A 15,672-nucleotide genomic window follows, 5' to 3' on the forward strand; every position below is an offset into this window, starting at 1 on the left:
TAATGAAGTTAACACTGTAAGACCAAAGTTGCCATAAGACTACCCATTGGCTAGGGAAGGGATTGAAATGCTGCTGTAAGAGCAAGGCACTGTAGATTATGATGAATTATTGTTAGATTTTAAAGAGTTCTTTTATCCAAAATAGCAATGACCTGACCTGTGGGCACAGCAAACACTCATTCTGCTTTGTTGTCACACAGGAAGGAATTGGGAAACCAAACAGAAAATAGAATTCTGTATTGCTTCTCAAGATAAACTTAGGAGTTCTGTAGATAATTTAGTGGGCAGTGTTTGCTGTCCCCTTGAACAGATCTAACCTCGATCACAGCTGTCAATTGACTACTAAATGAGCAGGGAGAGGTCTACTACTTGCAAGCAAGCAGCAAAATTTAAAATACAAGACTTGCTCCAGGTGTTTCTTAAATATTAATATCCATATCTACAGGAGCATTTATACATGCATGTGATGTATCTGTCCACACATGCTTTTGTGAAGATAATTCTGCCACAGATTGGTTGCTCGTTAGCCTTAGTGAGCTTAAGCTGACTTTGCTACCAGTTGTTCAGTATTGAGTCATCCATCCTAAATGTTAATCTTTACACTCTTGCCTCTTGTGGTTGTCTTGCTGGCCACTGGGGAGCATTTCTCACATCTTTCCATCTCACAGTAATGGAAGAGACTATTCACATGAAAAATGTATTTTATGTTCCTCCTCCAAAAAGAAGTTGAACTGATGTAAGTTCAGGTCATTTTCATTTTCTAGAAGTTAAACAGTTCTTACACCCAGGGCCATGTGCATGTGACCCTTGCTATGTGCTAGGTTTCAGGGAAGCAGAACTTGGAGACACAAACTGTCAGCCCAAGTCTCAGCAGCTGTAGTGTCATAATCTTGCTTTGCTCTTCAAGGCAGTGTAATTTAGTGAGGTTTTTTTAAAAAACAAATTATATACAAATTGAGGAGAGAGAGGAAAGTAACTGACTGCCCTTTTTGGCATGTTAATATTAGCACGCCCCACAAAATGTAGAGGATGGTGATTTTTTTGATGTATTCTGAGCTGGAGAAGGTCAGTGGAAACAGTCGTATTTTAGGAAGTTATTATCTTTCTGTGTGTCTAAAAATGCTTAACACTGATCACTGGATATTCCCCTGCCAGCATGATGACTGGACACAGTCATTTCTTAATCAGCTGACAGGCCACTTCATGCGCAGTAATTGTTGCAGTATTTCAGCTGTGTACATTTGTTCTAATTAGTTTCCCATTTTACTTGGACAGAGGAGAATGAGGAACGCACTATGATTGATCCTAACTCAAAAGAAGACCCTAAGTTCAAAGAACTGATCAAGGTAGGATATTTCTTAAAATCTTAAACTACTTAGCCAAAGTCATTTACAAGCTGTTTACCAAGTGTATAACTAAGGAGGAACAATTCATTACTGAAGTCTGCCTTCGAAAACTGAAGACACAGACAAGGATGGTATTGGTAAGACTAAAAGCAGCAATAAGAGAAACAAAAAAAAGGCTGAATGTCAGAGTGCCCATGGTAGTTATGGAGTAAAGCTCTACTGCCCATTTATACTCTTGTGATTATTAAAGTGAGGATCAGAGCTTAACTTGGATCTAGCTGCAGGTCACTGCACATAAACGTAGGTTCCTTATCTCTATGAAAACAAGAAAGGAACCTTGGAAAGCATTAGAGAGATTTCAAGGAAGGCAAAAGTCAGACCAAAGTGAGCAAGCGCATGGTAGGGGATGCTGGTATTTTTCTTGCCCTATATTCTGTTGTATCAAAAAAAAAAAAAAAAAGCAGCAAAAGAGAAAAGGATGCTCTCACGTATTGTTAGTTAAAGCCATTAAGCCATTAGAATTTTTCATCTTCCATATTGAGTAACATGCTGGTCTCCAGGGCATGGACAGAGACCAACAGGTGAGCAAACTGATGGACAACTTAGGCTAATTATGTGCACTTTCAAGCCATTGTATATGCAAAGAAGAAGGCATTAAGCTAAACAATGATCTGCTCTTCCATGGGAGCTTGCTAACCTAGCTGTAGCTATGTGGGTCTGAAAACTTTGGATAGTGTGTCCATCTCCAGATAGAGTGAGCTGTGACACATTCATTTCAGGAAACTGTGTTCACTCTGCCTACAAGCAAATGCTTCACTGGATGTCTCAGCAAACTGTTAATCTGATAAATCTTTAAAACAAGCGGAATGATTTGTTATTAACATTACAAGGATGTGTTTAGGATTACAAAACCACATCAAAAGGAGTTTAGCAAGGAGCTGTGCTCAAATTTTCTTTGTTATTCTAATTTACCTGGAATGTGTTCTGTTTTTAAATTAGGTGAATTTGCACATTCTTTTTTTTCATAAATACCCAAATCCATTAATTCTTCCAAAAGGTGCAGAGGCCTTCCACCACTCTTTCAAAATACACTGTGGTTTTGTTGCTAATAGAGCAGAAATGCTATAATGAATAATTCAGATGAACAAGAGTTGTTGCAGTAAAGAAACCAAATGCACTCTGTGATGCAGGAGACTTGATAGTGAAATCATCACTGCTTTAAATTGAAAGTTTTGCTATTGAATTTAATATGAGGTGGTGAGTTTTCCCTGGATGTCGTAGTCTATCAAGGTTATATTTTTCGTTTTTGAAAGGCTGAAAACCTTCAGCAGGAGTGAAAATAGGACCTAGAACCTGAGTGTTTCAAATGCACTGCAGAATCACGCCCTGGTTCAGTACATCAGTTTGCACTTGCATATAGTGAGGGTAGCTTACTACCAATTAAAGTGGAGCAGCAGATGCAAGGAACCGCATGTAACCTTAGACCGTTTCCTTGAGATCATCCTCCAAGGAAGGAGATGTGTCCTGTAGTGTGCATACTTGAAAAAATGATATAATTTAAGTAACTGATAAACATTTGCTTACCTCCCAGAGCTTTTACGGAAGCTTAGCAGAGAAACATTTAACAGTGTCAGGGTGAATCTGTATAGGCAAGGATAGGTTTATATTATGTTGGCAAAACCTATTTTATGCCACAGAATAGGAATAATTCCCTCTGTACTCAGCCCTGGTGAGGCCCCACCTTGAGTACTGTGTCCAGTTTTGGCCCCCTCACTGCAAGAAAGACATTGAGGCCCTGGAGCGTGTTCAGAGGAGGGCGATGAAGCTGGTGAGGGGTCTGGAGCACAGACCTTATGAGGAGCAGCTGAGGGAGCTGGGATTGTTCAGTCTGGAGAAGAGGAGGCTCAGGGGAGACCTTATCGCTCTCTACAACTACCTAAAGGGAGGTTGTAGTGAGCTGGGAGTCGGCCTCTTCTGTCTCGTAACTAGTGACAGGACGAGGGGGAATGGCCTCAAGTTGCGCCAGGGGAGATTTAGGCTGGACGTTAGGAAACACTACTTTTCTGAAAGAGTGGTCAGGCGCTGGAATGGGCTGCCCAGGGATGTGGTGGAGTCACCGTCCCTGGAGGAGTTCAAGAAAGATTTAGATGTGGCGCTGAGGGACATGGTTTAATGGGGTTATTGGTGGTAGGTGGATGGTTGGAATGGATGATCTTGTAGGTCTTTTCCAACCTAGCTAATTCTATGATTCTATGATTCTATAACACACACACACACACACACACACACACACACACACAAAACAAAAACAAAAACAAACAATTTATTCTTTATTTTGTGTTCCTCAGTTGTTAAGTTTTCCAGGAGCCCCAGTGCTAGACAAGAATTAGCCACATTAAGTGCTACACAGCAGCAGCCAATAGAAGAGACTGTGGGCCCCACAGAACTTGAAATCAAAGATCTCATGGAATAACAAGGAGTGAGGAGTTGAATAGATTGAGGTTTTTATAGTTTGAACTGGTTCTATGTCTTTTCCCCTCTAACGGAAATGTGTCAATAGCAGAAACAGAGCCTGATGCCTTTTAAAATTTGGCAGTATGACTTAGTTTCATTGGTGCCAGCCCAAATCCTTTTCAACACCGTAGTATGACATGCCAGTGGTTTGCCATCACTGATTTTGAGTGTTTCTGTTCCCCTGTCAGTCACATGCAGTTGGGGTAGGTGGAGCTCAGGGCAAATATGAAGCAGAGATATCTTTTGCTGACACTGCTGTGATATCTCTTTGTTTCCACAAAATATTGTTTTAATTTCTGCTAGGACTGGTGCCATAGGAATTATATGCATAGTGGATTAATCAGTGCAAGCTTTTGTGAGCATTTGGAAGTGATTTTGACAGAGCTGTTGGGAGAAAAGCTGCGTACCATTGTGGTAATGCAGAAACCAAAGGAAAAAAAAAGAACACCTCATTTCTCATTTGTATTAAAGCAGATATACTGTGAATAACCTCACTGAAGACTGCTTAATTAGGGTTGCAAAAATACATACGTTAAATCTTCTTGCACATATGAAAATCATCAGTAACTGAAGTTATGCCTTAAAATGTTGTTTGTTATCATCCCTTACTGTATTGTCACTGACAGCTTGTCAATATGAAGTGATATCTTCTGATGTGTTCAAATAAGTTCCCTCTGTGGCCAGCAGCCTTTTTTCCATCACTTCATGTGCCTGTGTGTAAATACAGTTTGGGGCATGGCTAAACACACCCAAAGCTGTAAATTCAAGTCAGGGAAAGAGAGGAGTTGTGTTTTAATTTATATGTATATGTATAAATAATTTACTCGGAAAGCACTCTATTTCTGGTGTCTGAAATGTGTGAGCTTATTTTCCTCATTGTCACGTATTTGACAAGTGACAAATGGCCAAGGTTTCAAGTATAACTAAATGAAACCTTGCTTCCTAAAAGCTCTTGAGTCTTCTTTTAAAATTAAGCCTACTCTCTGCTTTCAGGCCTGGCAGTGCTTTGTGTATAGTCAGTAGTTTCCAAGGCCAAATATGAATTGTTGATGCTTATTTCCATTTCAACCCTAAAGTCAGTTAAGCTTTTATGCCTTTGATCTGTGCTTTCCAATTCTCCCAGAAGTCAAGGGCGAAATTAGGGTTTTCTTTTCTTGCTGTTTTGGTGAGTGGGTTTCCTGTTTTCCCATTGTGGCAGATTCATTCATGTAGTTTGCTTTGTTTTTTCATGTTATTCTTTGCTGTGGAGCAGTGGCCATGGGGTCCTTACGCCCCTGAACTCTGCAGATTAACTCTGAGTGTGCCTTACCGCTATGGGAGTAGTCAGCCTGCAGAACAAAAGCACTTCACAAAGTTGGTGAAGTTTGATGTAAAAGCCCATCTTGCATGAAGTAAAAACCAAATTGCCAGGCAGAAGACTCATTTTTCCTTCTAGATTTCTACCACTTTTTTATTTCATCTGTCTCCCTCATGGCAAAGTTCAGTTTTCAGTTCAGTGTTTAGTAATGCACCATTGTTGATTTAATCAGACATATGCATTTGGCCAAAAATGATGTAATAAGTGGATGTGTCAAAATTGAGAGCACCACTGGAAATTTTAGAACTATAAACGCACATGTCTGAGCATTTGACGCAGTTCTGAGATACTTTCTGTGAGTGTGGATCTGCATGAAAGGGCAGGCATGGTTTTCAGGACATGCGAATATTACATTGAAGTTTTAAAATCAGTGCTAATCCCAGATACACAGAAAAGCAGATTTTTTTAAACGTATGATCTGGCTAAGAGACATAAGCATCTCTCTGTACCTGTATGATGCTTTGTGAGTCTCCGAGTACTGACCAAAGTGAGCCTCAGGTGTACAGAAGATTGCTAGCAATGTGCCGGATCTGGTGGTGGCTTCATCAGTCATGACATGTAAGGAGAGGCATAGTGTTGGGGCTGACACTGGGACAATGGGCTTTGCAGTGAAGCTTTTCCTCAGTTTTGCAGTGTACCTCTTTACATCTCTTAGTGCAGCAAATATAGCCCTAACTTAGTTGAGCATATTCTCACACACAGGAAAAACTCTGTCTGCTCCTTAGGTCTGCTTCCCACCAAGTACTCCATGCCTGTGTCAAGTTGTTTAGATTTTTAGACATTCAGGTTATTGGAAACTTTCAGCTTCTGTCTTTGCATGAAGGAGCAGCTACAAAGAGCTGGAGCACTGACTTTCCATGAGAAAAGAATCAGAAAGTATTTCTCTGTGTTAGTCATTTCAATAAGCAAAACGGTGCTTTATGTCCCTTGCAAAAGTTAAAATAGAAATAAAAATAAGAGCAGAAAGATTTTCCAGGCTCCTAATTAAGACATGATCAGGAAATTAAGAGGTAAGACGGTAAATTCTGGGGAGGTTGTGGGTTGTGTTTTTTTTAACTGCAACATTTGTCAGTCTTCCAGTGCTGTAAAAATACTTGGATTTTTTTTTTAATATAATTTGCAAATTCAATTTCCTACCAGAGCTGGATCTGTAGTGTGAGTACTGAAAAAGCTAGAACGTTCTTTGGGATATTTTTCTTTCCTTCAGGTGTTACTTTATTAAAACAATGAAATAACTATGGCTAGACCTCTTACAGTTTGTATTGTTGGAATGTAATTTTTGTCAAATGTTTTTTCAGTGTTAAATTTCTCAGAGACATTTAAGTAGTACATAATGTAAGTATTTCCCTTTTTTTAATAGCCTCGGTTTCAGATAGTTTAGCACCCCAAGTCTTCTTCAAAAATGGAAATCCGGCATCTTCATATTAGGATTTTATTGCGATTTTGATTGTCATGTGATAGATAGAGCAAGTTTTCAGCTATGTAGTGCTATTTTTCAACATAATCACCACCACTAGCTATGCATTTTCACCAGCAGTGAACAAGAAGAGTCTGCATGCTGCACTCATAAAAATCTGCATGGCTGTCCAGAATGTGGCTTCCCTTTCACACTGCTGTTGCCACTGCTGATATGCACCATGTGCCACCTTACTGTGCTCACATCCACTGTTTGGTCTCCGTAAACTTTCAGCAAGCATCGATGAATGTCAATGTATGCTTTTTTTCCATGTGGAATAATTCAGTGACGCACCTTTGCTTCATAGGCACTTCCGTGTCAGACGCCATCTTGTCAGACTGCCCCTCTGCTGCCATCTGTCACACAACAGCAAAATGTAACAGAATGCTGGTGGGAAGGTTAAATCTCTTCTGCTATATCACCAGCATCTGCCTCTGACATCACAGACCAACTTAATAACATAGGAGGCATTACTTTTAAAGCCACCCTTGTATATGAAGCAAATAAAAAAATAGAGCTTTTTAATTGAGGCACATTACTTCAGGTGGCTCTACTTGTATTTTGTACATCTGTGATTGGCAATAATCTTCTCCCCGTATGAGTCAAGGATTTAGCAATACATCTTGACATCTCTTCCCACAGAACTGTATTATTTCACAAAAGTCATTTAATTTTCCAAATAATAAATAGGAGGAAAACACTACTACCAACTTCAGTCAGTGCTTTTTTTTTTTTTTTTCTCCCATAACTGTAAGTTATTATCTTTGGCACCTTGAAGACTTAACTCAGTTCCTTTTCTTTAAAAAGGTTTTTTTATGTTTGTTCTTGTTTTGCAGATAGTTATGGTTGTCAGTGTGTGGGGACTGTTGCCTACATATATTGCAGAATGGTTATCAGGCCCAGCTGACCAAAATCTTAATTCCAGTATTTTGTAGTACCTGAAGATAAAATGCCTAGTCCTGTTGCTTAATGGCAACAGTTTACCTAGTGAGTGTGTTATTGTTAGAGGGAGTGTTCACTCTTGTCCCTCTGAAGCTTTTCTCTGTCCCCCACCATTCGTGTCTACTCAGAGATGACAGTGGGAGTGCTGGGAGCCTACAGGTTCAGGGGACTGTTGTCCTCTCCTGGCAGGCCTGCTGATCTCATAAAACAGGTAAGGCATGGGGCTTGAGACATGGAGAGCAGGTTTGCTAGATATTCGCAAAGATTGTTGCTACAGAGCTACTAGTTACTACTTGCTTTGGAATTAGTGCAATAAGAAGATATTTTAGTGAGAAGAAATACAGGGCACTAGAATTACCATGTTGCCAGACCTGAAATAAAAGCAGTAACAGCAAAAACATTTATTTATCTATTTATCTCTGTAACTTAGGAATACACAATTATAGTTAATTCTTGTTCTGTTTTCTGTTCCTGGTTACTTCCTGAAGTAACATACTTAGGTGTTTTTTAGACATTTCCTTCTTTTTCCTGTACTCCCAGGTTCTAATTGACTGGATTAATGATGTGCTGGTGGAGGAGAGAATCATTGTCAAGCAGCTTGAAGAGGACCTTTATGATGGGCAGGTGCTGCAGAAGCTACTAGGTGAGTTCACACAAGAGAAGAAGGCTCCAGAAAGTGGAAGGAGCCCCACATTAATCCCTTTCAAAGCTGTGGACTGTCACGAGGCTGCGCAGTAACTCTCTGTCTCACTAAGGGTGCAGTTTGTTTCACTGATAGCTACAGTGTCAGCTTCTCATCTGTTCTTCCCAGGCACTCTACCTTTGAAAGGGGAGGAAATTAGGATCATTCTTAGGTAGCTGATTTGTGGACTAGGAATACTCCAGGGAAGTGGTATGTGGCAGAAAAAAAGGTGAAGACATTTGTGTTTACAGTGGAAGGCCAAGCAGAAGCTGTGTTGTCCAAACTTTTGTCTTCGTAGTTTGCTCCTGAAAGCTTTTTGAGCTGAGGGTTTTTTTTGAGTTCATAAAGAATTACTTCTATGAAAAAAAAATTTAAAAAGAAAAAAAAAGAAAAAATGAGAACGCATGACAGCAGGGACATACTCACAATGTGCTCTTAAATGCAAATGGTTCATAAGGGGATATACTTAATTAAGCAGCTGTGATTTTGCAACCTCTTTACATCTTTGTAGTGTGTGCTTGTGCAAGAATCAAAACCGAGAAAAGCTTTTAATGATAATGCAGTGGTTTACAAGGATGTTTTCAGCAAACAAAGAGACATGAAGCTTCAAGTACCCACTGTAGATCCCCACTGTTTCTTGGAGACAAATAAATAAGTTTAAGAGCTGTCTGCCTATGACATGTTTTCAATAGTGGGTTGAGATATGGGATATAAGTGTCAAGGGGGACAAGAGGATTTAGTAATGCTAATTCCATTGGCGGTAACTGAAGCTACTTACTGAATTTTGTGCACATACTCCTGAAATAACATGCCTGCAGTGTTTTGGCAAACATAAGCTTTTAAAATTGGTAAACAACAACTTGTGTGCAATTTTTGTGTGAATAGAAAACTGTTCCAGATTTGGAATAGTGTCTGGTAGCTTATGTCACTGTAAGAGAACTTCCAGATGACCATTGCTCTGATACTGTACTCCTAAATAAAGGCATTCAGAAATGGGAGCTGAAGTCTTTCACTGTTACTTAAATTTCTGTGTGAATTACCTTCCCAGTCTTAACACCAAGGTGTGCACCTTCTTACTGCAGCTTCTCAGGAAGCTCTTTGAAATAATTAGGGTAAGCTGGCACTGCTCTGAGTTCTTTCTGGGGTTTGGGGAAAAATAGTAGAAATGGATTTGCACATTTGTCTCATTGCAGAAGGTGGTAACCAGTGTGTGATGTCAGTCTGATGTCAGAGGATAATAAGAGGGCAAAATGGTACTTTGGATATATACATTCTGTTATTCTGGCAGATGGTAGTTTATTTCATTGGAGCCACTTGTCATTCGGAACTTCAAGAAGTCTGTGCTGTCTGTGGAGGCCATGGTTCCTGCCCTCAGGCCTGCATACATTTAGAAAGTGCTTTGTTGTCCATGCGTACGCGACTCAGTTGGACTTATACAGGAGGAAGGGTGGACATGTAGGTCTTGCAGGCCTGAGACTTTAAGATAGACCCATTTTTCCTTGTGTTCCTCCTCTGGCCTCTGACTGGAGAGTAAATGCTTCTCCCCTGGCCTGAAGCCATCACAGCTCAGCCCCAGTATGGTGTTGTCTCAACATGAATTTTTCAGTGGTATCTTGATTTATTCAGCAAGACTTATTCCTGAATCTATTCATCTTCATGCCCCCTCAGTGATGCAAGATGCAGCAAAGCTCTTCATGCCTGGCGGTGGTGCTCCTGGTGCTTGAAGCCTCACAATTAAGTCAACCCTCAGTTTTGCAACAAAAGCTTCTCTTCTTTCGCCTACAGGAAAGGCTAACAAAGTAGGGTTATTAAACTTTAAGTAGTAGTTACCACTCCTTGCCTGAGAGAGATGTTTCAAGAATATCTGTCTTGATGGACAGACAGAAAGATCTGCCTTGATGAAAGACAACAGCTTATCAGTGGGCTCACTTTGAAGCTGTTTGAAGTAAAAGATGAGCAAATGACTGTCAGACCAATTTAGATAGGGCTCCTTGCTTAGGTGATTTTATCAACTACGTACAAGTAGTGCCAATGAGAGAGGCTGGAGTGGTGTAGTGCTTTTGCTGTCAGGGTAATGGGAAATTAATTTCTGCTTGCTGATTGGAAGTTCATGTGGGCTAAAAATGGATTGGAGCTATAACTTGTGGCCAAAAAATGAATCTTGTAGGATAGATTACTTTTTAATAAAAATCTAAGATCATTTAAAATAACGCTTACGTGTTTTGGCAGCCAGCTTAAAAAAGGCTCACAGACATCCTGGCTAAAGAACTCTTTTTCTTTTTCTTTTTATAATCAAATAATGATAACAAATTCTTAGATTGATAGAAACGATCAAATTGTTGAAAACATTCATGAACCTGCAGACCTCTTCTGTTTGGGTTATTAAAGTGAAGCTGTATTTCTGACATTTAAAAATATATATACAGCTTCACAAGATGTCCAAAAGAAATGTGTTCTTGAACTTGAGACCAGAAATATTTCCACTATTGAAATAGTATATTTTGACAACTTCAGAATGTTTCTCTAGCCCTTCCCATGTTGTGAAAAAAGATTTTGATGAAATACGTCATCTTGTTTTTGTTTTAAAGTCTGGAATACGTAGTTGTTATATGTTCATCCAGTCCTGACTTGCTACCACAGTGAGATTGACCATTTTTTCTCCAGAGTGAAGAGAGAAAAGAGATCAGCAGTTTCTGCTGCTGTGGTGGATGGAAAACTCTATCCCACCTTCCTCAGCTCTTTTCTTTGAGAGAAGGACATTTGACTCCTGAATCTTTGGCAAAGGCCACAGTGCAGAAGAAGAGAAGAGTGACTTTTACAACAAATAATTTTATTATAGAAACAAAGTTGAAATTTTAGTGATGTCATTTTACAAAATAATGCAATATTAGTTCATTTTTGGAAGTGATCAACTATGTGACAATATTATGACAACTTGACAATATTGTACCAGCTTATTTATTTCTTTTAGTCACTTTCAGTAAATCAATATGAATCTGTGACTCTCTTGATGGTTTGAGGAGGTGCACTTTCTTTAGCTTAAATTCGGACCTTTAGCTAACCTGAAGTAGATTTCATTAAGCTGAAGTAAATATCCACACAAGTATTTCCCTTCTTTGTCCTAAATTAACTTCAGTTATCAGAAACTCCATTAAACTGATGGAAGTTCCTTGTGCAGGGACGGCTGTGTTATGCCAAGTGTTTTTCAGCAATGAAAGAAAACAGGAGGCACAGTAAGCATTATTGCTAACTTGCTGCCTGGCTGAAATTTTTTTTTATATTTTACTAAATATTTTTCACCTGATTGGTGAGCATGTTGTGCCAGACCTTACCCGTTTTCTGTCACAGGGTTTATTGGCACTCACACACTTTGATAAAAGGTTTGCTTTCAGTTATTTTGCTTTCTGAGGAAAATCATTTTGTTGGAAAATTTCTAGCAGAACCCAGCTCTGATCCCCACTACTCTGCACTTGCTATTCCCACCCAGCTCCTTTTTCAATCTAGTATTGCTTGTTTCATTTTGTTGTTGCTTTCTTCAAATACAGAAAAATTGGCTGACCGTAAACTAAATGTGGCGGAAGTGACTCAGTCTGAGATTGGTCAGAAACAAAAGTTGCAGACGGTCCTGGAAGCTGTCCATGATTTACTTCGACCCCACGGCTGGACAATCAAGTGGAACGTTGACTGTAAGAACATTTATATGGTTTCTGTATCAGCTTCACAGACAAGGAGTGTGTGATAATCAGTTATTTATTTGCATAGAGGATGTTAGCAAATCCATATGTGGATTGTAACTGGTACCTTCTTCTGGAGCCTTTAAAGATGGGCATACGGCTACGGAATAATTGAAATGCTGTTCCTTTAAGCATATGCTTGTATTAAAAAGTTATTTGTTTGCTTCCTGAATTTAAATCCTACAGATATGAAAAATTCAGCAGTCATTCAATTACTAGAGGGTGATCTAAGCCTTCCGGCCACTTCACTGTCCCATTTAAAGATGTAGTTTCTAAGAGGATGAGCAGAAAGTGCCCCGTGTTCCAGCTTGGCTGGTTATGATCCAAAAGTGAGAATGGAGTTTGAGAAGTTGCTTCACTAAGGTAGTGGATGTTGTTAGTTTTTTACAGCCAGGAAAGCTTGCGTTAACACTCTGAACATCTTCTAAAAGCAGATTTCTCCGGTACAGTGGAATAAAAGTGACCGATTCTGCCTGTTTTTATTTCATTGACTAGAGAGAGAGCCGAAATGACTGGACTCCTAAATTAGTTATGTAGCCTGAAGGGAATTGAATCTAGGCTCTGCTGCCTTTGTTAATTTAGGAAAAGGAAGGAAGAAGGGAAAAAGAAAGAAGATAGTCTTCACATTAGACATTTTTTGTTTCTTCTATTTTTTTCTCAGAGCTGTTTGTTTAAAATAAGATGTCAGTATTCTTTTGTTTGCTTGCTTTTCCCTGCAGCAATCCATGGCAAGAACTTGATTTCCATTCTTCACCTTCTGGTAGCTTTGGCAATGCATTTCCGGGCTCCCATTCGACTGCCTGAACATGTGTCTGTACAAGTGGTGGTTGTACGGGTGAGTGTGAACACGTATGAAAATTTTATCAGAACAATAATTCTCGTATTATTCTGGTTTCATGCTGCTTGTCCTAGTTTTTCAGTGAGCCTCAGTCCTGGGGATGCATTTTGTGTGATTAAATATGATTCCAAGAACATCCTATCTCTAATACGTTTAGGACCACTACATGAATAAATGGCCTAAGTCGCACGAGAGGTGGTTTACATTGGATGTCAGAAAGAATTTCTTCGTGAGAAGGGTGATAAGGCATTGGAACAGGCTGCACAGGGAAGTGATGGAGTTTCAGTCCCTAGAAGTATTTAACAGAGGCGTGGATGTGGCACCTAGGGATGTGGTTTAGTGGTGGACATGTCAGTGTTAGGTGGTGGCTGAACTTGATGATCTTGAAAATCTTTTCAAGCCTAAACGATTACATGATTTTCTATTGCAATATGAAGCTAAAAATGTGATATGATTTTGTATAAAGGAGAATTGTGTTTGTAACTTTTGGCACTTCAGAAAATGTTTTTTTGCCCTGCATTTTTATAGAGCAGCGACTGAAGCACAAATAGCACAGAAAGGAGTTTCAACATGTAGCTCTCCTCAGTCTGGGAAGCCTGTTACTGATGTTGTTTTTCTCCAATGACTTATTATTCAGACATAGATGTATTGTTTTCCTTGGCACACTGGTGGAGTTTCCATCATTTCTTGCACAGCCTTGTGTTTTTGTTAGCTTTCCTTAGATGTGGAGAATAGATTTCATCTGAGGAACCTTGACTTCTTCCCTCCTGCCTTAGATATTGCTATAGTTACTCCTTTCTCTGCTTTGATATCGACAGTTTCCTTTCAGTCTATGAAGACTCTGCTTTCAGAGCATTCCTGCTCTTGCTTTTTATCTTCCCTTCAATTCCAGCTGAAGCTCTCATGGCAGTACAGTCTGCAGTGTGTAAACCCAGCTTTCCTGAACAGCGCTTGCAACAACAGGCAGATCTGTTGCATCTGGCCATCCTCTGATCATGTCATGACTGTTTGCTGTGGTGCTCAGCACTGTTGAGGCAGGTTCAGCTGCTGGTAACAGGCTGAGGAAGTGCCTTCTGTACATGCCACTTGAAGAAGATAAAGTGATCTTGTACTCTGCTTTGCAAATGTGGATACTGTTACAAGATGCAGCTACATCGTGATTGATTAGGCAAGCCTCATTTTGCTTTAAGTTTAAATAATAGCATTTTCTAGGCTCTGTACCTGAATGCTGTAGAGGTACAGGGTAAGATGTAAGTGAGTAACTGACAGATACTCCCTACCTCACAATTATTGTATTCACTCTTTTTAAGAGATGGTTTTGAACTGCTTTCAGCCGGCTGTAGTTCTTTTATTTTAGGAACAGTGAATTAGGTTAGATTTAGTTAGGCTTTATTAGAAGACTAATTTATTTTTTAGATTCTCTTGACTACTTTAGGAAGGTAAGGGGAAAAAAAACATAATGTGGTCAACAGTCCTCTGTCATTATTAGGGCTCTTTCAAACTAGATCACAGTTAATATAAGATTCTTACCTGAACGCACATTTAAGGAGATTAATCAATAGTTTGTAAAGTGTAGAGTGACTCAGCTTTACAGAATTGATCCCAGAGCAAGAAAACCTTGGAAGATGTGGGAGAATCGTGCTAGAACGCACCAACACTGTAGTTTTCCAGGGTAGTTAAGTCTCACTTTCAAGGGTGACTTTGGCACTTTGAATTGAACTTCTCAATTTAACCGAGCTGTTCGCACACTGTGCAGATGTGTGAGGTGCTTCTTGCCCAAAGGGGCTGTGTTTACATGGTGAAAATAACTGTCATGCTGGCTTAGAAAGTTGCTACTTAATGATTTTGTATGCATTTTTTAACCCATCCAGGAGTGGTGCAGAATACTTTTTATCTTGTGTAAGTGTTGTGGGCTTTCTCTTCTCTCATTTTTCCTTTAATTTAGTGACCTTATCCATAAAATGAAGTAGTATTATGATAGCGCCATACTGCATGGGAAGTGTTTATCAAGATCTACACAGACTGGCAATGATTTGGCATTCCCTTAAATTCTACCCTTCCTTTGGAGTCTTAAAATGACAGACAGAGACTTTCCTGTGTTGCTGTTCCGAGAAGAATCTGTAGTTGGATTTGTCAGATAACACACTGTGCTCTTTTGGTCCTGCAGTGTGTATTTTGCTCAGAAAATCCATGATTGTTTTGGAGAGGGTATTCTGCTTTAATTTCCCTGCCTGGAAGAACCTTTGTGTATGTACCTGCTTATCTGCTATACTGCCCAGAACAGCAACAAGACTAACCCAGAAGAAAAACACTTTCGCTTATACTGTTTTATAATGGGCACCATGAGGTGTCTCTCAAGAGCGCACCTCCTGAAACCTAGTTAATTTCAAACCTGTTTTGAAATCAACCCCCAAAATTAATTTGTTAGGTGTTTTTCCTTCTTTTCCTCCTTCTTTTCCTCCTTCTTTTCCTCCTTCTTTTCCTCCTTCTTTTCCTCCTTCTTTTCCTCCTTCTTTTCCTCCTTCTTTTCCTCCTTCCTTTCCTTTCCTCCTTCCTTTCCTTTCCTCCTTCCTTTCCTTTCCNCCTTCCTTTCCTTTCCTCCTTCCTTTCCTTTCCTCCTTCCTTTCCTTTCCGCCTTCCTTTCCTTTCCGCCTTCCTTTCCTTTCCGCCTTCCTTTCCTTTCCGCCTTCCTTTCCTTTCCGCCTTCCTTTCCTTTCCGCCTCCTTTTCCTTTCCGCCTCCTTTTCCTTTCCGCCTCCTTTTCCTTTCCGCCTCCTTTTCCTTTCCGCCTCCTTTTCCTTTCC

General features: G+C 39.8%; 1 protein-coding gene across 3 annotated transcripts in view; it reads left to right on the forward strand.

The window, feature by feature from the left end:
• Window positions 1-15,672, forward strand: part of PARVB (parvin beta) — a 58,956-nt gene that overhangs the window by 22,104 nt on the left and 21,180 nt on the right. For all 3 annotated transcript variants that reach the window (XR_002437321.1, XM_021392760.1, XM_021392755.1), the window contains exons 3-6: window positions 1,276-1,346; window positions 8,156-8,258; window positions 11,843-11,983; window positions 12,751-12,866. Coding sequence is in view for 2 of the 3 variants with exons in the window: in XM_021392760.1 (XP_021248435.1) it covers window positions 1,276-1,346; window positions 8,156-8,258; window positions 11,843-11,983; window positions 12,751-12,866 (431 nt within the window). In the remaining variant the exon portion in view is untranslated. The remainder of the gene's footprint in view (window positions 1-1,275; window positions 1,347-8,155; window positions 8,259-11,842; window positions 11,984-12,750; window positions 12,867-15,672) is intronic.

The sequence above is a fragment of the Numida meleagris genome, chromosome 1 (genome assembly GCF_002078875.1).
Source record: "Numida meleagris isolate 19003 breed g44 Domestic line chromosome 1, NumMel1.0, whole genome shotgun sequence".
Taxonomy (NCBI): Eukaryota; Metazoa; Chordata; class Aves; order Galliformes; family Numididae; genus Numida; species Numida meleagris.